The 27,826-nt window shown below is 38.0% G+C and overlaps 1 protein-coding gene across 2 annotated transcripts in view; it reads right to left on the bottom strand.

Moving 5' to 3' along the window:
* Positions 1–401: 401 nt before the first annotated feature.
* ASB7 (ankyrin repeat and SOCS box containing 7) overlaps positions 402–27,826 on the bottom strand; it is a 32,306-nt gene continuing 4,881 nt past the window's right edge. The window contains exons 3-6 of one of the 2 annotated variants that reach the window (XM_082060857.1): positions 26,222–26,319; positions 22,395–22,708; positions 15,445–16,050; positions 402–5,399 (exon numbers count right to left, since the gene is read on the bottom strand). In XM_082060857.1, coding sequence (XP_081916983.1) covers positions 5,260–5,399; positions 15,445–16,050; positions 22,395–22,605 — 957 coding nt within the window. In that variant the 5' untranslated portion in view covers positions 22,606–22,708; positions 26,222–26,319 and the 3' untranslated portion in view covers positions 402–5,259. The remainder of the gene's footprint in view (positions 5,400–15,444; positions 16,051–22,394; positions 22,709–26,221; positions 26,320–27,826) is intronic. The other variant, XM_082060858.1, reaches the window with a different exon arrangement.

Below are 27,826 nucleotides of genomic sequence, written 5' to 3'. Positions count from 1 at the left end.
AAACGTCCTCTTTGCAAACATGAAGCCTTAACAGCATTCAAAACTTATCTGGGACCTCACAAACAGCAGCACTAGAGATCCCAGATGTGGAGGAAACAGCTGGAGTTCTGATTTCTTCACTAGGCAGCTGGAGACTTCCCAATAAAAGTCAACGCAGCTTTTGATCCCAACTTTTTGCTGTTCCAGCTGCAGGTTGTGGATCCCCGGGGAATGCACTGGCTGAGGAATTCCTGGTAGCACCATTTCATAAAGCAATGTATGGATCCGTTTGTTTTTTTTTTTTTCTTACTGTCATAGGATTAAATGAGATGTTGAGCTTTGCCTAATAACGCAAATCAAGAACTAGAATTATACAGAAGAGATTCAATATGCTGGTGATATAGGGGAAAGAACAAGCTTTAGCCTTTTAATACCATCCCAGTTTCAAGGAACAGAATAAAACACTTGAGGTGGGGGTACCCCAACCAAAACAGCGGGGAGAGACTAGAGCAAAGAGAATTTAAATGCTTCCATTTGGGGAAAGACAGGGCAGAGTCTGTTCTATGCTCCTCTTCCTCAGCTCCATTACTTTTGCCTTCAAGAGTACAAAAGTTTTGTTATACACTGCGGTAAAAACAAGTGTTTTGCCATATAAAATAAGCACGCTTCCTTATCGCACACTTATACCGACATAGGGAAAGATCGTATACTCTAAATGCATCATTTGTCAACAGCTTGTAAATCAGGTTTTTTCTTTTAAAGTAGTACCATTAGTCATTAATTGTTTTCAACTCAACAAGTGAACACTCCAACAGGAAATATGATACATAAACAGGAACAAAGTTTTGACCACAGCATTCAGTAAATACACCACAGTCTGGCCGGTCTGTTGGTAACCAGCAGCAACAGCTCTAAACACAACTCTTGGCTCTCCAGCCTACATACTCCCAGGGATGTTTGTATAGTTTGCTACTGAGCAATGGAAAACATCTTTTTTCCTCCCCTCCTACTCTTTAGTAATTGTGTCTTTAAATCCAGTCTCCTTCCTCTCCAAATTTTTAGGGTCCAAAACCTTGCCGCAACTTTTGGTTATACATTGCACTCATGACTGAAACCAAATGCTTCCAGTTCCCACTTGAGTGCTACGAATAGTCATATACACCCCCCCCCCCTTATTCAACTTTTATTAGTAGTAAATGGACACAAACCAGATTCAACTGCAAAATATGACAGAGGTTTGGTCCAGTTTTGTATCGAGGAGGAAAGGTGAACATTTCAGAAAACCCTGAAGTGGCTGCACTGGGACCTCAGCAGGGAAAATCCAGCTATTCATAGGTAAAGATCAATTTGTTCCCCCTTCTGAAATCCAGCACTAGAGCAAGATTTTTGCTCATATTTACTGGTAAAAATCACATTACAATTCATGAGACGCGGTACCTATTTGAGTACCAAATGCATTACCAGAATCGCGTGCACCTGAGAAGGGACAAGGAGCAGAAGAGACATACAAACATTGAGAGAAAATGTGTAAAGCAGTATTATGTTATTAAAACATTACATTAGAAAGAAGCAGAACATAAACCAAAAACAAGGTTTTAACCAGGTTTAACTTTTTTTTTTTTTCAGATTCGAATTGACCCAAAGCAAAAACTTACATTGCAAAGGAAGAACAAAATACATGATGATATTGGTAACACAGCGTTGCATGAAAACCAGACCTGTGGGCAGGCTGCAAGTCGTTCTGGTCACAATGTCACCGGGGGCTTTTCCATAGATTTAATGAAGTCACAATCCAATTTTTTTCATCTAGCCCAGGCCCACCCTGATAAACACGCTACATATTCTCTTTCGCCTCTGGGTATCTGTTTGATGAGTTTATCCAGATGTGTCCTCTTACAATTGCCAACTCGAGCCAGAAAACCAGATTTTCCACGCTATCCCGAGGAAGCCGGAGTCATTCCAAGCATGAGTGATAATGAATTTAAAAAAAACAACAAAAACCCAAACAAAAAACCAAAAACAAAACAAAAAAACCAAACAAAACAAACTCACAAAACCAAAATAGACCCAAACAAAAAAAAGCCACACTCAAGAGCTTTTCAAACTAACAAGTATTGTCTATAATGTAAATAGTTTAGAAATATGGTAATTAAATAATCTAAAAAACACTCTTACTCTGCTGTACATTTATAAACATAAATATTTACAGAATCTTTCTGCTTTGTTTTAAAGGATGAGGTTTGCAGTTTGTTAATGATCAGAGTCTTTTACTCATTGATTCTTTGGTGTACTTGCCAATTTTTTTAAGGTTTATTAAAAGTGTTTAACCATGAATTTTAAGGTAATGGAACTAGGCTACATAACAAGTCTGTATTACGCACTTTCCTTCCTCATTCTAGTCCGAATGAAAAACAAAGTTCAATTCATTCTTCAAAGTATCTGTGCACAATATTTAAAATAATAACAATAAAAAAAGACCAAATCCCCGATTATTGAAAATTGGGTAGCATTAACAATGAATAATCATACTTCACCGGCACCCGAGCACATCTATAATTTAAGATCACGAACGGGACTATCGGTAGGTTCAGAGACTCAGGTGCTTTGCAGAATGAAGGTCAGAGAAACCAGCTACAAGAAATGGTTTCACATTGTGAGCAAGGGCCAGGGTTTCCTCCACCTCGGGGAGGGAGGATAGGCTAAAAGTTATAATTTAAAAGAAAGGCCTTTTACTGGCCTGAAATGTATGTGTGTTCCCTTGACATGTCAGTTACTTAAAAGAAATAACCAAAGAACAAACCTCAAGCAATAAATAATGGAATTACACATTTCTTCATTAAATAGCATTCTTGTTACCAAGTCTTCCGTAATTTTCTTCAGTCACAGCAACAGACAGAACAAATAATTTGCCTTAAGATAGACTGCAACTAAAATATACTCTAGGTTACCTTAGAAAATATTACTGTAAAAAATTCAGTGGGGAAGGACATTGGTTTAGACCAACTTACAAACATAGCGAATGGTGCTAACATTTAAAAAAAAAATACAGCAATCTTAAAGGTTCTGATCTCATGTCGCAATCCTGAAGATTCACGCTTAAAACCCACCAGTCAATTCTTAACGTCTGTCCTGCCTCAGTACTGGGGAGCTTAAAGATCATAACGCCTGATCTTTCTTGTTTCAACAGGAGTTAACAGACACCGTCCTGCACCCGAGCTGCCCGCACACCCCAAAAAGGCTCTTGGGTTGTCCCCGCTGAGATGGCACCACCAGGACTTACAACCTGGAGGAAGCACCGTGGGGTGAGAAGGTTGGACGTACTTGCTCGTGCTGCTGAGCCGTGAACATTTGGTCACTGCTCACAGGCTGGACTTGAACCGAGACAAGATGGAGATAAAGAGGTTCAACATCCCATTACCAATCCTCTGAGCCGTGAATCTCCAAAATCGCTTTTTGTTTGGAAACCTGAGGCGATGCCAGGCACAATAGGGAGAGATAATCCTCCTTGCTTGCTGTGGTTCCGGTGCATCAATTATCAGTGATAAGGTTCCTGCTCAAGGAACTGCAGACCAGAGTTACAAGATATTAAAAGGAACTAATACACTTAAATAATATGAGCATACCTGCTTCACCTTGCTTTTCATATTTTTAATATTAAATATTTTGAAAGTGACAGTGTTAAACTTAAAAGCTACCACCATTCCTTTCACCTCCCCTTTTCCATTGGTATAATCAGTACAAAAGAACTCCTGATATTAGAGAGGCTCTTCAGGAGCCAGTGGGATAGCAAAACAAAAGCAGAGAACACTGACAAGGACCTTATGATGACTCTGTAATTCCTTTAAAAGAGAGTGAAAAACCAGCACATTTTGGCCCAATTGTTTTTTGATAGTAAGAAATTAATTTTATGATCAGAAACAAAACTCTTTAACAGAAATTTTAAATACCTAGTATGGAGAACACATTCAGTAGCCAAATTTCAGTACTCCTTTCAGTTGCTGCTCTCAGATTAATTGGAAACCACTTAATATTTGCAAAATTTAAACTCCCAATATGAATTAGGCTTTTTCTGTTAGTGCACACAGAAAATGCACCTTAATAACTTATATGCATTTCCCACTCTCTAACCTGAAACAAACTGAATTTCAGAGTAACCACAAAAAAATAAATCCATCGCTGCCTTTCAAATAAGAGAGTTTGGCCAATTTTTCTTTTAAGTGGACACAATTTGGCTGAAAACCCGTAAATTTCAACTGAAAGTGAAATAAAGGAGGTTATACATTCATGAAATTCAGGGAGCGATAATGAACAGCAACTGCCGCATCACTTTAGTAACATCACGTTAACACCTCAGCGAGGCAGCAGCTCCTGTTCTCACAAATAATGCACTGAGACTAAATGAGGAATAGCTGGGGGGGGAGGGGAAATCACACATAAAGGGAAAATACATCAGAAAGATTATTGCACAGGAGGCACTGTATGAGAAACAGAATATATTGGCTTTAAAAAAAAAAATCTAGATTTGTTTTAAGTTAATGTAAAAAATACTGAGGCTATGCCTCTTTGTAGTGTACTGTCACTGTTAAAAACAGACTGAAACAACCGCCCATTTTCCAGGGAATGTCAGGAAAGAAGAAGGCCTGAATTTTATGGGCATCCCAACTACAGGAATTAGGAAAGCAATAATATAAAAAGAGCCAATGTATAGACTCTCAAATTAAAAAGGGTAATTGCATTTTTTCTTTAATTTCCAAATTAGATTCGTACAGTACACCAGGACATGTTGATTATCAACTCTTCCCTCCATCCTGCAAAAACATACACCCTGGCAGAGACAAAAGTCCCAACAGACAACAGGGTTCTGAAGGTCCTTCTATCTGTATCCTTTTGCAGGACTGGTGCCTTGATTTCCAAACTTTATTTTCTCGAACAATTGCTCAGCATGCCAATTCAAACCAAGCACTTCCCTTGAGAGGTCGCCTTCCATCTCCACTGCAAGTCTGCACACTTAATGTGAAAACAAACAAACAAACAAAAACCAACAGCAATTTTTAAAATGTAACATCGTATAGAAAGCTTGGACCTTGGAAACCTGGACCAAGAAACCAAAAATTAAGACCTTCTAGTGTGTGGTATAAAAAACCCAAGGAAGTGTATACCTGCCTTCTGACTTCACAGAAAAATCAGAATTTGCATAGGATATACTTTGTGCAAGGCAACAAGCCTCTTCAGTATCTGGAATATAACTAATCTTGCTTAGAGTTCTTCTCTTCATGGATATCAGATATCATCAAATTTGTGTTTTAAGTAGTCTTTCATGACCTTGGCAATGGGTAGTTCATCAAGTAGTTTTAGGTTTTGAAGGCCTATACACTGACGGATTTTTATTCGGCATAGATCTTGCAAGTTTCTGGGCTGCCCTGAAAAGACAAAAGGAACAAATAGTAAGATGATCACATTTTAAACATACTTTAACTCAGTAAAAATCAGAGATGTTTGCTGTTTTCTAAGATGAAGAAGAAAAGGCCACAGAGAGAGGGAAGGGAAAAATTACAACAGAAAAAAGGGTGGAAGTTAATACCTTTCTAGTGAACAATCATTCACAGAAATCAAGGTATGAATCCTAAAAGAACACTTTTACATGCATGTAATTTTACTGATGTCAGTGTAAAGTGACATTATCCACGTGAGGATTCCCACGAGGTGGTAACACACACTTAAGCACTGTAGAACAGCATAAATCCTCCAGTTAACTTTTTGTGGGGTTTTTTCTATCCTTGTAACACCTGGGAGAAAAAAAAACAAACCCTCAGTCTCACTATTTTTGGAACATCAAGACAAAAAGTTCTATGTTCTGCTGTAACAGGACTAGGCGGTATCCTCAGAGAGCAACGCATATGAAAGTTATTCAAGGATCGCATGGCGGAGTTAAAGGTTGTTTTTCCCCATTCTAAGGAAAAGACAAAGCCTTCAGGCTTTGGTTGCAGCCACAATCCCGTCAAAGAGAAGGAGATGAAAATACACATTAACTGTTGTCCGCAGAGAAGAGGTTTGCTGACATCCCATGAACTCGAGAATTTCTGGCAAGGACTTTCCAAAATAATCAGCTCCTTTTCAAACTCATTCTTAAAAGGAAACTGTTCGAAGTCAAACACATTGAAAAATAGTCCCCCACGCAACATAATGTAAGAAAGGCTAATTTAGTCTTGAATCTGAAAATACCCGGCAATGTATCCCGAGGAAGAAGGAAAGAAAGAGCAGAACATGAGATGTTGAGAAATCCTGTCCCAAAATACCCTTCCCGCTTCCGCACCGGTGCCTTTGGGCCTTCCTGAACCAGATTGCACACAGATCTGGGGCTTTAATCGCTGTGAATAGCCTGCCCTTTGTAAATCCCTCTCATGTTTTTTGAAGCCATTCATACTTTCAGTATCCAAAACATCCTGTGGCAACAAATTTCACAATCTAATTAGGCGTTGGCTGGAAAAACTACAAAGTACTTGTATTTATTTTAGATCTGCTTCCTGATCGCTTCGTTGCAAACCCACCATTCTTTGAGTTACAAAAAAAATAACGAATAATTGTTCTCACACCAGTCATGACTTTACATACCTTTATATTATTCCCTGTCTTCCACTCATGCTTGGTCCCTCTTTCCAAAGCTGAAGACATTTGCTATATTTAATAACTTCCCACTGTGGGAACCACTCCAAATTTCTGACCAAACCAGCTGCCTTTAGACTTTTTCCTCATTCTCTTATACCTATTTTGAAATTACCCTAATAACATACTAAGGGTGTGCTAGTCAATATTTTGATCATTGACTTAACTATGTATGGCCTGAAAACAAAAATAAGGCTTACAGAGTCACGGCACCTGATGGCTGCCCAAGTTAAAATACTCAGCACCGTGAACAATGTAGGTGCTTACGCCGGTATCAAGATAATTTGTTGCCAACAGAGCAAATTACCGCAGTCTTTTATTATCTGTATAATGGTTAGTGGTAGAAGACAGTGCTTGCTTTTGCAATGAAAGGCACGGCAATTTTATTGAGCCGACTACTTGAATCAATAAATCATTCAAAAAGCAGTAAAAAACCAACTAAAGCGACCTTAAATAACAGAAGGGGACGTTTCCCATTAGCTTTCCTGAGCTGCCACCAACTGAGCAGGACGTTTTTGGAGGAGGAGCTGCTGTGGTCCGGGTGGCTTTAGGAAGGACAGTCGGACGCTATCGGCTCCCTGGGCACAAACCTGTTTGGAGGGGTTTTATTGACCCAACCAGCCCCAGAGCTGCCCCCGCAGCCCAGCCCTTCTCCATCCTCCTCCTAGTTCAGCAACAAACCTTCTACCAGCTAAAGTGACATTATGAGTTTATTAGACTTTCCTGGTAAGCACAGAGTAAAGAGATGAAACTATTTTCTGTTTTCTAGTTAAGGCATTTTGTACACAGTCTCAGTTCCCTCTTAGCAATTTACTGCTTTTTTCACCCACATGGGTTTTTCTATAGAAACAGGCTGACAGACAGGTATACACTGGGATTTATCTTAAGAACTAAAATTATCCGAGGTAAGCCAGCAGAAGTAATGCATTAAAAGTCTCAGTCTGTTTTAAAGAAATTATATTTGAAATTCAAGAGCATGAAAATTTGGATTTCCTTCATATAAGTTTAAAATACTTTTATTACACTTATCACCACAGGTCTCTAAACAGCAATTTATTTTTAATTATATCCTTCAGCCATGACTTAGAATACAGATCATTAAGTTCTGTTGTCCACTGGTGGTTTCTTCTTAGCAATTCTTTTTTCCACCTGAAGGAATGAATTTATGCAACTTGGACAACAGCTGAATATTCAAGCTTTGAGGAAAGAAAAGTTACTTTTGGTAAGAAACCAAGCAAAGGAATCTTTATGGTGATAAATAGTTCTAATGCTCTAAATATGAACACAAACTGGATTCAGAAAAGATGCACCTTTTCAAAAGTTAACTGCAAATAGTAGCATTAGAGGTTATAGAGGACTACAGATCTATATCTGTATTTTCTGTAGTACACAATAATACAGCTGTGAGACACTGATTTCTGGTTTCAGAAATTAATGCCTTTTAATTAACATCCTACGGGGTTTTTTTTTGAGAACAAAATGAAACAGACAACTTAAAATACCCAGAAGAAATTGGTCATCAGTTAATTCAACAAGACCCGATTATCAACTGTATGACATTTTCCCCTGATAAGCCTAAAAATATTTCCTGGGAATGTGTTAACAATGGACATTTCCAGTGTTAAGCACCAGTTGCTACATCTAGTGGCTGTTGGTGTCTTTAGGTCACGCCTTGCAAATTCCAGGGTTATTAATGCATTTGTGATTTATTAGAAACGGTGTCTAGAACACTTACTCATTCTTGGTTGCATCTGAATGAAAAAGAAAAAAAAATAAAGGATTACAGAGCGATGTCAGTGAACCTTGGTTTGGCAAATGAAAAATGTTATTAGTAATTTGGCAAAGTACGACAAGTTAAATGATGAATAAAGTTCTGTTTAAAAGCGATTAGGAAGTTGCAACTTCGGTTATATCCCGCATCACAAGTTTGAAAGTTATTTAGGCAAATGAGCTAGAAAGGAAGAGAATTAAGGAAAAAAAAAAAATTAAACGCACCAAAAAGAAAATCATAAGAGGTAAGATTGACCTAATTACCACCATTATGTAAAAAAGTGATCTAAAAATACTGATCACCTTAAAAAAAGGAAAACCAGCACGTCCCTGATCGGGTCTCCAAGGGACACCTTGGTGCCGGCGGCCCGGCTGTTGTACAACCCCAGTTACTGCCAGGGCAGCAAACACTCATCGCTGCTGGAGAGCTGCAGGTTTGCTAATGTGCTCACCGGAACAAGTTACAGACTTCTGTCCATTTACTATGCAAGCTTTATAGCAATAATCAAATAAATTAGGAGTGTTAATTACAGGGGGAAAAAAAAAAAAAGAGATGTATAGTTCACCGTTTGTCTTGCACACCTCGTGCTACGTGCTGTCATGGAAAGCAGAAATGCCCACCAACACGCTTCTTTTGTGCTTTCCCATACATAAAAGTTTCTTTGAAACAGAAGAAATGTAAAACATAGGCTTATAAAATAAAGAGGAATTGCATTTTGAGATTTTTTTTTCTCTCCAGAGGCAGCACATTTCAGTACATATAAAATTTAAACATTTTCCTAACTCGGTTCTTCAACTGCTAATGAAGTAAATTCTTTAGCTTCCCCCCCGCCCTTAAATACTTTATAAGGATTTTACTTAAATAACGAAATAAGCCTTTTCAATTACTATTAATAGATTTGCCTTGTCTAGTAAATGGGGAAAAATGCACGTTTTAACAGCAAGATATCACAATTAATCCTGAATTTCCACTCCATTCCTTTCATTTTTACAGCTTTGAGATTTTTTTACTTCTGCTATTGTACCTGGAAGTTTGCTCTTCTATCCCAGAGACAGACAAAACTTATATTTAGGATTTACTACCTATACAAAGAACCCTATATCATTGTTACAGCTGCACAGCTTATTTAGGCCTGTGCCTACCTGTTTTTCCTATGGAGATCATACTCCCCAAGAAATAAAACACCAGCTCACCTAATAGGTCTGTATTTAAGGATCATTAAGGAGTAATATTAGACCTGATACCTCTGACAAGACTGATTTTTAGGGATTTTCACTGTAAAGGTAGAAAGGGGGAATGGAATCTCTGTCACTTTCCTCCACTGCAGAGACAAGAGCATCTGCGAAAAGCAAAAATCACAAACTGACCTGTTCTGTTACCCAAAAGAAAACTTAGGAGTAACTGAAACTACTACACTCATAGGCTGTGAGAAGATCCTGTCTGATGTGCTGTTCTACACACTAAAAAGAAAAAATAAAGTACTTTTAAAAGCAAATAGTGTCATTGGTTTGAAGTGGACAGGCAGTTTCTGAGGAAGTTAAAAAAAATACCATAAGTGACATATTTCAGAAGCCGCCCACAGTTTTCTCTGCAATATTAATGTATCTGTCTAGAAAAAAACTAATTCTACAGAGCTATTTCTCACACTGAGCCTCTGCCTCCCCTGGGAATTGTGAAAGGCTGGAAACAGTAGCAAGAAACCATTTGGTAGTTTCTTTTTAGCTACAAAGGAAACTTAAAAATAAAAGTTTTGTGAAACGTTAAAAAAAGAGTTGAGAGCAGGCTGACGTATGGCTGGCAGCAGCTCAGCTCCTCTAGAGTATCAAAATAAGTATTTTATATCCACAGCTAACTATTAAATCCATCCTTCACTTCACAACCACGAAGGAACTCGGCTACTGCCAGCAATTAGATTTAGTTATTTTTTTGTTGGCTTTTGGTGGGGGGGAAATTAAAAAAAGATAATTGAACTTATCAACTGGAAACTCACACCCACCAGACGAGAAATACATTGATGAGGATGCAGAAAGAAACAGGATGACACTTTGAGGATGCGATCACCTAACACTAGGAGCAGGTCTGACGGTTTAGGAAACGCATCGACTTGTACTCTGTAAAAAACAGCAGAATAACTAGAGACGATCTTCGGTCTCCCAGCAGTCAAAATGCAAGGAAAAACCAGTATCAAGAATCTGTAAGTCTGAAACACATTAATAGAAGACACGAAGGGCTGAATTTAGAGAGGAAGAAAATCAGAGCGTTCACTGAGAATGTGAGCAAACTCCTTGAATCACTGCCTAGCTCAACAGGACAGAGAGCTTTTAATTCTTCTCAACTGCATATCATACAAGCTATTTTAAAAGTTTTATTTTTGTGTTCAGTATGCCTCTCAGAATACCTGAGCTTGAAGTATGTTTTCATTCCTCTTTGAAAAATAATTCTCCACAATGAGTTTTAGATGTCTATTAAATTTTGGTATATCTGGCATAGAAAATATGTACTGAGGAGGGGTGTATTTTGGACTGAAATTATATAAATGGAAAAGCAGAATGTCAGTAAAGTTCAATGTTAAGTATAACAGGTGTATTTAGCAATGAAGTAATGAAACTGAGATTTGAATATGCTTGTATAAGATCTTTTTATAGATATATATTTAACATTTCTAGAAATTCTGTCTTGCTGAAATTGCTGTGGAAATTCAGCTAAGAATTTCAAGACCACATTTATCTGCATTTAGGAGACAGTAAGTAAAGTGCTCAGAGTTACACTATTTTTACATTATAACAGCGTACAGCATAGGTCTGCAAATGGGAGGGGGGGTGGCTGTACCTTACAAGCCACATGTAAAAACACTTTTTTTTTCCCATTTTTACATAGGTATCTTCAAAAATCTCTTCCAAAGTACACATGTGTACATAGCTATACAAAAATGGTTGAACTGCTTAATATATAGAGTCAGCTGTGCTCTGAGCTGGTAGCTACATTTTTCAGTATCATACCAGGCAATTCCAAGTTGAGGTATTTGAAAGGTACCTTCCCTCTTCCTAGAAAGAAGAAAAAAAATGGGGCTATGTCTTTTATAAAGGTATCAAAAACCATATTGGTCTTTAAAAAACAGGTACCTGCAATCTGCAGAAAGATGATTCAGATGGTATTTGTTTATTACTTATACAGCTAAAGGGAAAACAATGAAATACCCTCTTACCCCAGTTCCCTGCATCACTCTGGATGGCAAAACAGCCCATGGTCATTAGGGCAAGATTTCCAGTAAAGTTCTTCTATGTTATAATAAACACTAAGATAACTTTTACTCTGAAACTATCCACATAATAAAATATGTAAAAATCTACTTTATTCACTATGACACTTCCGTATTCAAAGTTTTAACTATGCAGAGACCCTTTTTAAAATGTTCTTCCAGTTAAAAAAAAAATCTAGCCAAAAGTTTTATATATTTAGCAAAGGGATAGAGAAAAAGATTGTGTAAGGATTTCCTTAACAGGACTTTTGTCTTTCTGCATGTTTACTGTGTAAATTTACAAAATCACACTCTAGTCAAAGCCAAAGATTTGCCCCTTGAAAAATTTTAAAGAGGCATACAGATGAAATATTTGTAGTTTAACTCATCTGGTGACCTTTAGATCTTGTTCCAGACCTGGAATTAGTTCTTCAGTACCTGTTAACATACACACCACATGATGCTACCTCGGCCGTAGGCATTTGCTCGGTTATTTGCCTCCACAAATTGTCATAGACTCTCTTGTCTCCTACATTATCTGAACAGTGATTAAATTAAATGGGAGCTGTGGGGAGGGGGAAGGGTTCAGGCTTTTTATCTTCCTCTTTTTGAGATTATTTATAAAGTTTAAAGATACTAGAAATTCAATTAAACCTTTAAGTATTTTTCTAATATTCTCATTATTTCCTACCTCCAGCACTCTCCTTATAAGCTTTAATATTCTCAAAACCCATTCAACTTCAGCTTCAACATAAATCATTCCATCCAGGGCTGTAATTGCACATGTTAATTCTGTAGGCATATACACTACCAAAAAATTTAAGAATATCTGTCTTCATATACACTACACACATGCATCTCTATTTTAACTCTGCATTAGTGTACTCCGAGCTTAATCCATTGACACTCCTGAAGAGTTCAGAGCTCATAAAACTGAAACATTACAAACAAGTGCTCTAAAACAACTCCTCAGATGATCCAAGGTACTGTACTGTGATGATGAATGTCATTTGGAGTCAGAAATTGTAATACGGATACGGAAAAGGAAAGACATTAATAAAATCACCGAGCAATTTTCATCTTCAATATTGTTTGGTTCGGTTTTTTCCCCCCCACAAGGAGACTATTCATCTTTGTCTTGTAAAAAGGAGATGGGGGGAAATAATATATATGTGAATAACTGTCTAAACACTAAGTCAAAACATCAGACTTGTGATGAGAAACTTTGTCATTCCTACTTCCAGCTTTGAGCTTAATTACTGAGACACACCTACAGAATACCTTCGTTCCTCTTGGAATTATTCTAGGAGCAAAGGAATGTCTACCTGTGACAGGAAGAATATCAGACCTTGGGGGGTCAACCCCCAAAATCCAATATCTCCTCACAGACTCTCAGGGCCAACACTGAGCAGCTTTGGTTTCTCGCCCATTATTTACAACCAAAGACCTGGGCTAAAGGCTGTGATTATTACCAATTACAATACCTACCAAAATAAATTCACATACCATGTTTTCTGAGGAACTGACACTATGTGAATATATTTTCCAAGTATTAAAAAAAAAAAACCAAACAAACAAAAAAACCCCCACAACAAAAAACTACTTAAATCTTATAGACTGCTAAACAGTATCCTGTTTATGTGAAGCACACAACTGCTTTCACTTGAAGACAGATCAGTTTGATAACTTTCATAATTCACCTATATTAATCTTTAAGCTCTAAAATTTTAATCTATTGCAACATTCCTGTTTTACTATAAAATATACTCTTCAAAACTTCAGATGCATATATAAAACTTACAGCTATGGATTTCTAAAAGCACTTAGTATAATGTTCAAATAAACAAACTAGAAATTCCCGTTAAACTCTATGACTGTTACCAACAGCAAGAGAGAATTTCAGGAAGACTTCTGCTAGAAGAATTCTCCAAAAACTCTGTTGGTTTTTTTTTTCTAGTAATAAATCTTGCAATATACTCAGAAACAAGATTCTTCCCTGAAGTGCTACAGCGTGAGATCTCAGCAATTCCCAGTGAGATCAGGCTGCGTACAGGGAACTCCACTACCAGAATTCCAGCTTGCTCTCTACACCATCTTATTAAACTGATTATTCACAAAACCCATGGATGACAGTGTTTGGCCATTTATAATAAGGGCAGCAGAGTCTGTTTATAGCTGTTTATAAACATATATTCATAACAATTTTGCCCAGAGGCACAAAGCTGAAATGTTTTTGTCAGCACTAGCCCACCCTGCTTTCCCAGCTCTCCATCAGCACAAAACTGGAATATTTCCCACACTGTTACATTAGCCACGAATTGAAGCTACTTTATTTCTAGCAGAATTTACTTCTCAGTGTTAAATCCTTAAGGTATGGAATGTGCAACCTGAAAGTAAGGTACAGTCCCAGTTTCCAAATTTCTAAATTAGTCTTTAGAAATTGAGGAAACACTTTTAGCAGTTTAAGCCTTTGTGCTTATCGGGACATCCCGAGACTGCAAAAAACTGCAAGTTTGGATATTACATAATCTGTTAATAACCCTGAAGGTGCTACTATATAGTGAGAGGCTCCCAAAAAGGAAACCAGTAAGAGATGCATTTGAATGAAAAGCGGCAGACAAATCAACCCAAAATCTGTTAGTTGCTTGTATTTCTTATTATCGACTTCTGCCTTTCCAAAAATTCTCTTTAGATTTCAAATAAAAGCAAAAATACCACTGCAAATCATGAAGACAAAACCAAAATTCCAAATGCTTTTTTCTGTCAGCTACTGACAACAGGTCTCAGCTGATTCACCCCCAGCCCACATTAAATTTCAGTTTCTTTGCAGAGTACACAGTGTGCTTAATCCTCATTAAAAACTAACACATGCAAAAAAAAGGAACTATAGGAGGAAACAGGATATATGAAATATCCCATCATCTGCAGCACAGAAATCATCCCAGTCGGATGATAATTTATAAAGCCATCTTAACATGTTTGAATTAAACTCCTGCTAATTGCTGATCAGCAACTCCTAAATATTTTGAGCAATACCGTAATTACGAAACATTATGACAGCATTCAGTGTTGAGAGAGGAAGAGAAAACTTTCCGTAGATCTACTACACCAAACACTGATAATCAAAAGTGACCAGAATATTAGGAACTTAAAACTCTTTTTAAATATCAGAAATCATGATGAGGTAAAATCTCTTTCATATTTCCAAGATATCAACAAAATCAAATCAAAGCTACACAGCACATGAAACCCCTTCAAGCTGCATGACTGAACTATGGCATTTTGTTGTCTGGTGCAGGGGAGAGAGAGAAAGAGAATGTAGGAGAACACAAAGCAGCAGCGAAACCTCTTTTCTGCCCTGGCCATAGTGCCAGATGAAAAGGCCAGCAACTGTGGAGTATATGCACGATGATTAAAAAAAGCAAGAGACACTAAAACAGAAAACCTCACAAACAACAAAACAAAACCCCCAAACCCAAGCACCTTATGTGCTAAGGCCATTAATGAGATTTTTACAGTTTGCTTTTTAAAAAAAAAAAAAAAAAAAAAAAAAAAATCAATGCTTCCTGTAGCTATTTAAACAAAACTAATTTAAACAAAACATACTTAGCATTAGCACCTTTGTAGAGTAAGAGATTCCCAGTATCACAATCCCTTCACCTTCCCAGAAACTTTCTAGTGTATTTAAATAGCACCAAGGGGCAGAGAGGAAGCATTTTTTTTCTGGGGCTAAATTCAAAGGCGGCTTTTAAAGGACATTGTGTCCTACGATTAACTTCTCTTACATACATACTTGTCACTTCTTGTAAGAAATCCAGACAGGGTCGGCTACTTCCAGAAATACTTATTGAAACAGCCAGTGGGGTCTGTCCTTCATAGTTCCTTGTGTTAGTGTCTGCTCCGTAATTATACAACATTTGTGCACAAAGCACATCATCTCTAAGAGCAGACAAGTGTAAGGGCGTCTGTCCATCTTCCAAGCGACCCAAGTTCGTATCCGCCCCTCTCTGAAGGAACATTCGGCAGTAAGAGTGATTGCTTTTGATCACAGCGTATCGTAACAGGAAACCATTTTGAATGTCGATGTTGGCGTTGTGATCCAGCAGGATTTTCACGCAGCTTGACCTCTCGCGGATAATGGCCAGCTGGAGCGGGGTGGTACCTTTATCGCTGAGCGGATCAACCTCGGCCTTGAACTCCAACAGGAGCCTGACAAACGAGTCTCGGCCATAGTGGGCTGCTACATGGAGGGGAGTCCAACCATCGTTGCTTTTCGCGTTAATAATGTCACTTCTATATTCAGATTCCAACATCAAGCGCGCAATCCTCGCTCGGCCATGCATGGCTGCGTAATGCAGAGCGGTGAAGCCTCCAATTAAGTCCTTAACCGTGGGATCAGCTGAAGTTAAAATAAAATTAAAAAACAATTAGAAGGCATTACAGTAATCCAGTGCTGAAAAAAAAATATATAATCACACAGTTGAATGTTAGTCTTTTCAGGCATCGCATGACGGGATTTTTTGTACTCCAAACTAATCCTTGCTTTCAAGAACAGGCTATTTTTAAGAAAAAGTTAAATCATATTTAAGAAAGAGTTAAACAAAAAAAGACTTTTTCTTTCATATATGTATCCATTTGACAAATAGGTCTCTACATCTTCTCTTAAGCTAATTACTCAAATCTCTGTCCATCCAGTTTCCCTCCAGCTCTACAACATTACATTTCTTTCTCAACATTCAACTTTTTTATTTTCCCTTGTGTTGTTTCTTGTTCTTAAAAAGAAGCATGTGTAGAAACATCTGCTGTCCCAAATTGCGGATGTTTTGTGGTCTGGCAGCATTGTATTGTTTTTAGGGTGTAATACTGTATTAGGTAAAATGTTTCTCTGTGGTCTGCAGGATTTCCAAAGCATGTAAGATATATGTTATTTTAGATTATCTTGATAAAGTCTGTTTTTATAGATGATGAATCTGTTCTGAATTTGTAGTTTGACAAAAATTTAAGATTTTACAAGAATGTAAGCATCTACTTATGGAGTCAGGAAAAATGTTCGTGCAGAGTACAAGTGATTACACACGTTATACTCCCCCCCCCAACACAGCATAAAAACCTCAGTCAGACTTATGAAATTAAAAATTAAAATAAACAAATCAATTTACTTAATTTCCTCAATACACCCAGACTTCTAAAGCAACTAACTATTCCCATGTACCAAATTAATTACCGAAGGAGAGGCGCCTGCCTCGTTACCGTTTCCCAGCTAGAGAACAAGCCATGCCGCAAGGTTTCTCCTTCCACCACCCATAGATGTTGCCTGTCAGATGCTAAAAGGAACAAACTACAGTTTGGAAGTTTGATGCACTTTTCTGATTCTCTGGTAAAGAGAGGTACTACCTGGACAAGACACTAACCTCACATTGACAGGTTTTCAATTAAAAAAAATAAAGTACAAAAAAACATTTTCACAGAAGTTGTATCTACTGCAACAACTGCTGGGGTGTATCCTTCAGTTGCTTGTGTTGTCTGCTCTGTAATCACACAAGTTTTGTGCACAAAGCACATCATCTCTACATGCACACAAGCATAAGGGGGTCTGTCCACCTTCCACAACCTTGACAGCCCCATGCTTGCATCCTGGCACGCTGAATTCTTTGTAATTACCACATCTATACATACTGTGTTTAGAAGGAAAGTAGCAGTGGACTAGAGTACAGAATACAGCTGCAAAGGGGATCCAACAACTTCAGATTTTTTTTAAATTTGAAGTGAAGACTGAGGAAAACAAACAAAAACATCCAACACACAAACTAATGCAGCCTGACTATACAGAGAAATAAAATGCGAGAATTGCCCGTAGCGTACAGAATAGGAAGCTAGAAATAACAAGGAAAGACTAAGGAAAGTTCAGTCCCTTGGCACTGACAGCCTTCCTAGCTGTCAGTGAAAAGCGGGAGTTTCAGCGCTCTGTAAAGTTACACTAACCTGAGTTAAAGTAATTGCCAAAGTATCCACAGGTTGGCAGGAAAATGAAGTCGGTGACTGAAAAGGTGGTTCCTAACCTGCACTGTGAGGATGTCCAAAATACAGCAAAGAATCAGTACCATCCACTAAGTCATTAAAGATAAAGATAATATTTCAAAGTGATGTTTGCTGCCCCCACGGTCTCCTTCTTCGCACTGCTCAGACTATTCTAGATCATGTCCTGACTGGCGATAAACAAAGGGAGTAGCACAAGCATGGGAATTAAGATGCAGAGGGATGATACGTTCCGAGAGGCAGAATGAGGGAGAAAGATGGATTCAATGGAAAGGAAACAGCAACAGCCAGGGCCATTTTCCACACAAAAAAAAGTTTTTAAAAAATGAAATAATTTCACATTGTGCCTTCTCTCTCCCATGCTGCATAGGACACATAAGACCATCATTTCCAGCCCCCAACTGAGATACAGGACACTGCTGCCAGCCTTTTAGTCTGTGCTGTTTCCAGATTCAATCAGGTATGTGCCAGCTTTTCTGTGTGCATATATATGCATTTTTATACAAGTTGTTGTAATCTAAACCAAGCAATTTACTTGCAAAAGAAGGATGCTCTTTACCTACAGTTTTAAGTACCTTTCCATGCCTTCCTTACTCCCAAAAATTCACTGCTTTTGATCACTAAAAAAAGAAATACTAAGTCATGTAAGAGAAGTGTCTCAACAAGAACAGGAAAATAAGATTCACTCCAGAAACAAAGCAACACAAACAACTAACCTTCCAAAAATAAACACAGTAGCAAAGCCTCATGATAAAAATATTGTAATTCCCATTAAAATTATGGGCTTCTAGTGAGCTAATAGTACCAGTTTCCCCCTTGATTAAGGAAACAATTTTCAAAAGACCAAAACGTTGTCTGTTACTATTCAGTTGGTGTTTTGCTGCCATCTTCTGGAAAACTTGAAAACTTCACAAAGACTTTTAGTAGAAGTTCGACCTGCATTACATCGCATATAATTTCCATCTGTTTAGTTCCCATGTTCGCAGAAGCAATGCTGCATAGCTGATGTTGCCTTAAGAATCTAGGCTGTTGTGGGGTTTTGGCTGGTTTGTTTTTTAAAAAGCTTCAGTATTGGTATCATGCTGTAAAGTCCATCTTTTCCCTTGGAACACAAGCAAGGCAAAAAGAATAGTGAGAGAATTCTCTTACCTTTCAGATTCTGCAGAGAGGTAAAAAAAAAAAAAATAGTACCTGGTACAATCCTATTTAACTAGGAAGGGGTGAAGCCAGCAGTTGCCAGCATTTCTTTATCTTGCCTCCATCCTAACTGTCAAACAATTATAGTTGGTTTTTTCTTTTTTCAAGCTTCCCATTAATTTGGGGAGAGCGTAACCTAGAAATAAGAACAGCTGCACTTGGTCACTTCTAATGTTCTTAAATACAAGGCATTATACAGCAATAAAAACCTTTAACTGCCTATGAAGGGTACCAAATTACTGCAATCCAGTTCACTTGAGACTGAAAATCTGCAACACAGTGACATCTTCATTAGGTCACTCTGTTGCAGCCTAATTTGGGAGGCCAAGAAAACATGGTTCTGGTTCCATAAATTACCTCTTATTTCAAGCTTCCTTCCCCCAACTTGGGCTTCATTCTCACCACAAGGTTTAGAAACATTGCTACATCGAGGTTCTCTTCCGAATTTTCTAGGGCAACATTCGGACACAGAAATGCTTCATGAGCTGGTTTAGGGGAGGATGAGCACTTGGCATTCTATATGGTTTCTCCTGGATTCTGTGTGACCTTACTAAAGTTTAGATACTTTCTAGCAAAGACTAAAAATAAATCTGTTTGGCTACTTCCTGTTATTACTCTTCAATTTCTAGGAGCTTTAGTGAATCATTAATATGAGTAACCAGAAGCTGTCCTGTGCAACTAGTATTGAGAGGATATTGCCAAGGTACAGCTAACAACTACATACTTTTGAAGACTTTAGCTACTTGTAACTTAAACAACAGTAGTTGGGGATTAATAAAACATATTTCTTGTCCTATATGGGACTGTCTGTCTCAATATGTTATTTTGAAAGTGAAAAAAGTACACTGAAGGGGGGGGAAAAAAAAAAGGCTTGTTAGGCAAAAATCCAAGATTACTGGAAACCACACTCCCTAATTTTGTGTTGCTTTCCTGTTCAGCTTTGTGACTCTAGATTGTTTCTATGGATGGAAAGAGCTGACTTTATAGAACCTACACTTCATTAAAATGATATAAAAATACACTAAGAAAGTCTAATTCACTATTTTTCATTAAAACTGAGTTTCTCCATGGTTCTGATCAACTTCCTGCATTTCATTACTTGCTAAAGAATATTTATTATCTGACCTACTACCTCCGTATCTAGTTGGTATTTCTGCTGCCTTCATTCTTTAGTCTGGACTGGTTTTTAAATGCATTTCCCATTTATCTGTGTCTCCTTGCCCAGCAGATAATAAAAAGCTTCCTCATGTTCTACCACCTCCATTCAAATCAGTCGACCTGCAGGCACAACGCTGTCCTCGCCTCTTTTCTTTGCTGGTGAGCAATGATGGAAGAGAAGATAAAAAGCAAAAGCAGGAGGCGGCCAGGTCACAACTCTCATAAGAACCTACCTTTGATTTCCAGGTCAGTGACCAGATCCCTTCTCAGCCTCTACCAGCCAAACTCCATCCCACTACCGTTCAAGACTACATTGGTTACCTTCCAGCAGCTTAGATTTGAGTCACAGCACTTTATCCTCAGCAACAACCCAGTTCAGTTTTCTCATTCCTGTACTATGAAAATATTTCCAGCTCTCCTAGGCTTCAGCATCCCCTCTAGACATCCCTAACTATGACTAGTTGCTCCTTACTCCCCACTAACATCTCAGTTCCTTCTTTCCTCCAGAACTCCATCCGTTCCCTCTCACTATCTTCTTTATTATTGCTATATATAGTCAGCTCAATACTCTGTTTACCATAAGATTCACACCAGAAAATGACTTTTTTACTTCACTCCAGTACCATTTTGGTCCACAGGGATTAAGCTCCAAAACTTCTTGAGAGGGAGGAAGGTGGAGACTGTGTGAAGGTAGACACAGGCCCCTCTCTAATGAGGCAGGCATGATTAACTCTGCTTTTAAGAGTCAGCTCATTTGCTGCTTAATAGCTCATTTGTGACATTATTATGTTTTAAATACTTGTTATCTTTTATGCCCGTGTTTTGAAGGAAAACAGGGCAAGGCACAAAACGGTGCCAATTTTCTGAAGCGAGACCCAGCTCCAGGAAAGCTGCCGTAGATGACTAACCCTCACACTATTTGTTACTCAACTTTCTCGTCCTGGTGATTAAACGCTGTGCTGCTTCCAGAACAAGGATGTTTCATTACAGGAGGTTTTCACGAGGCATCGGATTCAGCTGGTGCTTCATATAGAAAAGAGTAACAACAAAAATAAAAAAGCACTGCATCAGCAGCTACTTCATATCAAAACCTATGCAATGAAAGCACGTAGAAACACATAAGGGTTTTTTTTTCCCCAGATCATCTTCAAGTTTGAATTAAAACCAATATATTTCAAGAGCTGCAGCCTAAAAAATTTGAATTTTCCAACTGAAGGCTTGATATTATCCACTTATACTACATTTAAAAAGTAGAATTTAAAGTTATTTATTAGTGCAATTTAGTAGCTTTGCCCTCCCTTCCAATTAGCACATGAGGGTTCACGAATACTATATGGTTAGAACCTGCAGTAGGTAAATCAACAGGGTCCAGATGTTCAGGCTGTATTTCAATACTGCTCTTAAGGAACGTACCACTAATTGTGCAAATACCACAGCCTATTAATGCTGTACAATTTTAAGGGTGATCCATACATGTGACAAATACTGTGATACTCATAAGGGGCCCATATGGTCTCGTATGTAAAGCATCAAAAAGATAATTTGTTTCCTTGGGACTAAAAACATCTTAGTTCATGTTTCATTTGATAAGAATAGCGCTAGAATGGTGTGGAGAACACCTACTGATTTTTATTTTTCCTCTCCAGTACCACATTAGAAGATTAACACTATCTATTTCTAAAACTTTAAGTGGTCTTGAAAGAAGACAGAGCAAAAAGAAATTCTGACTGTACCATTTAAGGGGCAATAATCATCACCCAAGCAAGTACCTCACTTCAGCCAACGAAACTCAAGCGGTTCTTGAAATAAAGCTTCACTGTGGATGGATGCAGGAGAGGTGCAAACTCAACTGAACCAGCTGACACTGAAGTCCTTTCACAAAAAGTACTGTTTTAATGAAGTTTAGCAGACTGTATTAAAGCCTGCATGGAAACTTGGTCTTCAAGATGACTTGTTAACTCGCCTGAGAGTTATGAAATAAACTTCCCTAGTATTTCAATTCAAGGACCTGCATTCCTCTAATAATACCAGGAACGGAGGGGAAAAAAGCCTATAGTGAGTATATTCAATTTCAGGAGTCTTTCTGCCCTATTTTCATAATGCTTATTCATTCTTTTAACAATTCCTAGATAGTTCTGAAAAAAAAGTAGTAAGATATTAAGATATAAAGTTAAACTATTACCTCATTCACAGAGTGTGCAACAAAAGGAAACAGAGATGCAGTACTACTCCAGAGAAAGAAAAAAAAAAAAGGCAGTCTGACACCTAATCAGTGCTGGAAAGCCCTGTAATGGAAATTGGGATAGAAAATTGTGAGACAGGCAGCAAGATTTTTCTCTCTAGGCAACTCACCTCCATGTTCAAGAAAAACACGGACGCATCTCTCTTTCCCTCTTGCTGCAGAGAAATGAAGCAAGGTCCAGCCATTGGCATCTCGACCGTTTGGAGAATATCCTTGCTCCAGCATCTTGCGCACAGTGTGAACATCGCCAGCAGCCACTGCAGCCTGAATCTGCAACTCTTCCTGTAGCTCAGGGTTTCTCCGACAGTGATGGTGTAACATCCTAGCTGAATCTGGGTTTACAGAAGCGTCATGAGGTCACACTAGTCACCTTGAATCAATGTAAAGCATGAAGAAATTAGGATTGAGACCAGGAACGAGGTATCTAGGAAAAAGAAAGAGGTATCTAGAAAAACAAGTCAGCACTAATGAAAAGCAATGCTAAGATTTACTCTCTATATGCAGAGAAGTCATAGTATACAAAGAATAAAAACCAGACACTCCCACTGTTACCAGCAAAATCATACTACAGGGTTCACATCACTGAAGTGCAAGAGAAAAGAACACTTACATTTTAAAAATAGTAAACATTTTCTTGAGAAATGACAGCAAACTGTCCACAATTAAAGCATCTAAGCAATACACCAAAAGAAATCTCCAGAACCAAACATTCATCTAAAAATCACAGCATGGTTAATATCACTAACTCCAAAGATACAGGTTAAACAGATGATCTAAGCTGTTGCATGAACCAGCACTTCATTGCTAGAGGAACTGAACTATGATATTCTGTGGGAATGGCAGGATGTGCGGTTCCAGCTAAAAGGCCTTGGACAGGTTATACAGAAGTTTGTTTTTATGAGTGTAAGAAGCGGTAGCCCAGGCCAGTGAGAATGATATCTCAGGTCAGAAAACCGCCCCCCTATGTATGATGTTTGAGTGTTTGACCTGGGTGCGTGAATGAGTGGGTCAGAACGCCACCCACAAGATATGCATGGGAATGTGACAGAAAACAGTCACAACATGAGTGTGGTGTGTTTGGAATAACATTTTTTTTGAAAAAATGTCCAGGCCTATATCTGTAAACCTATAAATTGAGAACTGCTAATAAAAGTGAGCTCAGCCTAGCTCAGCTCTCTGCTCTGCCCAGCTCTGAGCTTCTTCCTGAACGAGTTCTCTGCCTGTGTGTGCAGCTTTGTCTGTGTCCCGGTGTGCATTGGTCCTCATCGCTGCAATATTCTTTTTTTTTCTTAGAAAAGTATCACCTCTTAGCTTCAGTGAAAATATTTTCGTCTTGCCAATACAATCTTTTTCTGTGACCTACTGCACGTGAACTTTAGTAACACTGATGTTCAAACTGAAAATATTGTCTGTATTTTGGCTTCTAGACTGCTTTATAAATACATGAAGACCGCAAAGAACCTCAATATTTCTAAGATCAAACACAAAGATGATAATACACGAGACCTGAAAACATGTAAGTGCAGTTAATATAGCCCTGTCAAACACCAGAATAATACAGTTTATAATTACTTTGATACAGCACACGAGAGAGCTGGGCCAAAAGGCTATCTAAAATATCCACTGTAAAAGAGCCTAGACACAAGCATACACCGGGAAAGAAAGAAGGACTATATTCCATGCCCTGTTTGAGAAGTACTTATCTGCAGATCTACTTACTACCCAGCAAGCAGAGAAAAAAAAATACAGATATTTCAGGATTTCTTCCATAATCTGTTAAGTGTTTACATTTTCACATACATCGGGTAAAATAACCCATTAACAGGTATTCCTAGAATAGAAATGAGTATCGGAAGAGAATAAAAGCAGGATATTAGAAAGGTAGTGCTGAGCAATAGGAGCCTCAGAAAATATTAAGAAGCTGTTACGATGGTTATTAACACAGAACTAGAAGATAAAAAAAGAGAAGGAAAAATTTATTTAGGCTCCTGTAAAGTTAATCAAGATTAGGGTACAAAGGAAAGTTCTAAAGAAAAAAATGAATTTTAAGCAAAACTTAAAATTCACAGCAACCTTGTTTTATCAGGATGCCAACCCACAACACCACCTAAACCTTCTTTTATGTAAATATCATATGCATCTCCAGATCTTCATGATTCATAGGTCATTCAAGAGACTTTGCAATCAGCTCCCTATATCCCACTGGGCACTTATTTTCCTGTGATCCACATATACACACAGACAAGAGAAAAGCGAAAACATCAATCACTGCCATCTTTCCAGATAAAGGCATCACTCTATTCTCTCTTCTACAACCGAGTTGTGCCCATTGCAAAGAAGTTATTTATCTGCTTCTTGGAGAGATATAAGCTCATAACTAACAGGTACAGCTACAATGACCCTACTTACACTGCAAATATGGAAATTACATTCTGCAAATTCCTGTCTTTGACATTTATAAAAGTGCTTCAACTTACCACATATGGAAAAAAAAAAATAATCACTATTTCAGCATAGGGTTATGAAAGAAGACTTTTTAGCTCAATAGGTTCTACATGGCTTAGTTACTGCCTTCGTTTTGTTTTATAGTACAAACTCCATTAACTGACACCAGAAGAAAAGGGGATTTACAAAGTAGCAACTGCTAACTCAATAGTTCAGCTTTTGCAGCATATTCCAAAATCAAACTTGGTTAATCTGATGACAAGGGAAGTATTTCTACTGCCTCTAATAAGCTTTCACTAAGCTCTTTTCTAAACTTCAATTAGCACTTCGGAACATGCTCACCTGTAAGACAGCAAGCTTGACTTCAATCTGGATCACACCACTAATAGTACTGATAATGAAATCCCAACTACAAGAAAAAGATCTTTTTTGGATTTACAGGTGAAAACTGATAGTATAATGTGGTTGATAATAAGAATGAGTCAGGGAGAGCTTCTTAAAAAAGACCCAAACTAAGTGTGTCCCTTTAGCCCTCCTTTCTGAATGTGTACAAAAACAAGATATGAAAACTCCTATCTCAAACTGAGAATATCTGATCAAAAGTTAATATAAACAAACTTTCTATTGCCAGTTTTACAACACCTTCTTGTAAAGGACTAACACTTGTAAGATCTCACGTGATCCTGAAAATTAAAGTCAAACTAGTTGCTCAAAATGCTGCAGAAAGAGATAGGGTGACTAAACAGACCAAAGAGAAATGGGATTTCTCATTTAAGGGGACAGCAAACACCTATGAAGAGAGTTGGTTAAGAAAAAGCAAAGCTCTTGATATCACACTTCTCAGCTGGTGGGTAAATTTGTAACATAGCATTATAAAAAGTTGGCACTGGCCCCATTTGTTGCATGTGACTAGCAGAGCTTATTCAAATGAGCTGGTACTAAAGTACATAAGTACTAAAACACACAAAGCAGAAGATGAAGTCAGGCATAAGCAGCTCCTTTTATCACTTGCACAGTTTCTGTAAATATCTACTCTTCCATCTCATCCCTATGGCAAGCAATGAAATTCAAATTACAAGAATACTTAACCGCAACATTAAAGGTTTCAGGATAGTTCTAGGTACACATCAGCTTTGCAAACATTTTTACTTCTGCTCCATAGATCAGTTAAAATTCCTGTTTACAAATCCCCATTTACACCATCAATCTTTGAAGAAGGAAGAATACCAGAAGTCATTAGCCATTTAGCACTTAATATTTAATGTTTTGCAACTGTAATCAATCTCATTCAGAACACAGTATGCATTTGGATTGCTACATACTGCCTTTCTTCATGCAAGCAAAAAACAGAAGTGAAGCAGAGGAGGGAAAAATGTACCTATACATTCTTGGTCATAATGCCTGTATAGTGCTATGAAAATGGAGGACAAGAACAACTACTTAATTGATTTTGCAAGTACCACAGGTTAAATTCAATGTGTTCCTGAATTACCTTGTAAGAGGCTGTCACTCTTTGATGGATGTCCCACTCTTCATTGCCCGCACTATTCATAATCTTGTGTGCCCATGTGTGTCAAAAACTGCTGTCCCCTGAAAAAAGAGAGATTTCTTATTAGTTGCAAAGAGTTAAAGTGAGAGGTCTACTTACTTTTACTTTGCACCTGTGCTAGAATGCTACTTTTTAACATCATTAAGCCCTGAACTGTGTTTTCTTTCATTATCCAACAGTTCTCCGGAGTTTGGGGTGAGGAGAAACAGTCTAAATTCTTCTCAAAGGATTACATATCTCTGCTCCTGCCATGGAACAAGAATGGATGCAGAGGTTACAGTAGATATTTATGGCTGACTGTTCAACATCTCCCTGTGGGAGTCAGATGACAGGAAAAACCTTTGGGATCCATTTAGTGTCTCCCAACACATTTTTGTGGGGTTTTTTATTTGTTTGACTGGGTGTTGGTTTTGGTTTTTTTGGAGGGGAAGGGGGGCGTGTGGTTTTTTTTCTTCTTGTTTGTTTTGTTTTTTAAAATCTCCATCATATCTCTGCTTCCCTATCTAAAGAATAAAACCTGACAACATGAGCATTCACTTCTCTGTCCCTCAACTGGACTTCTAGTGCCACCAGATAGTCATCTCCCCCTCACATGAGGCATCAAACACACACCGCGTTTCATGATCAGGTAGAGATACCTCCACACTAAAAGCGATACCACCACCTCAAAAATCTCTAGCCTTTCCTTCATATATCAAAACTATCATTTTAGCATCAAAGTTCACTGAACGCCAGTTACAATGCCTGCCCAGTTTCCTCCTTCAGATCAGCTCTCCTTGTCCTCCCTCCTTCTCACCTGCAGGTAACAGGATCAGTCCCAAGGCCTGACCATTTTTCACAGCACTGTTGAGAGTCTGTACTCAACATTATTTCATTAATTCTTTGTAAACTTCTATCTGACCTTTTGTTCACTTTGGTTGCAAGCTTCTCATGACAGGACTCCTTATGTGTGAGCACCGCAATAATATAATAAATAATAAAGGCATTAATTACTTCATTGTATAGCAGATCACACAGAGCCAACTGTGGCTTGTTTCTTCTGCAAATGAGTTGTGCCAGAACAAATGCATGAACTGGGCAGCTTTTAGCTTAAGTTAAAATTTCTGTCACTTAACACAACATGAAATCTTGCTTTCCTGATGCTAGCTCAGAAGAGGAGGATGAAAAAACCTCTTCATCCTTCTTATGCACATTTTCCAAGAGCTTTGCTTCCCAAGATAAAACATACAAGGTCTGCCAGATACGCTCACAGCCCTGCACAAAATTGCACTACCATGACCTAATTTGATCACATTTCTAGTCTTGTTTTCTTTGCATAGACGATCAGTCATTAGTTCACCTTTTCTAAAAAAAAAAAAAAAAAATTGCCTGATTTTCACTTTAAAACCCACACGTTTTTTATTAGCTGATGCAAATTAGAATTGCACTGACTTCACAGACTACAGGCAAGGTAACAGATTGCTCCACTAAAAAAGTAACAAGCTTTTTTCCCCTCAAAGGAAAATTAGCTGCATATGGCAAGAGTAAGATCTGCAACTTTAATAAAAA

Source organism: Streptopelia decaocto, assembly GCF_964273445.1.
Source record: "Streptopelia decaocto genome assembly, chromosome: 9".
Lineage (NCBI taxonomy): Eukaryota > Metazoa > Chordata > Aves > Columbiformes > Columbidae > Streptopelia > Streptopelia decaocto.
This window is presented reverse-complemented; position numbering and strand designations above follow the sequence as displayed.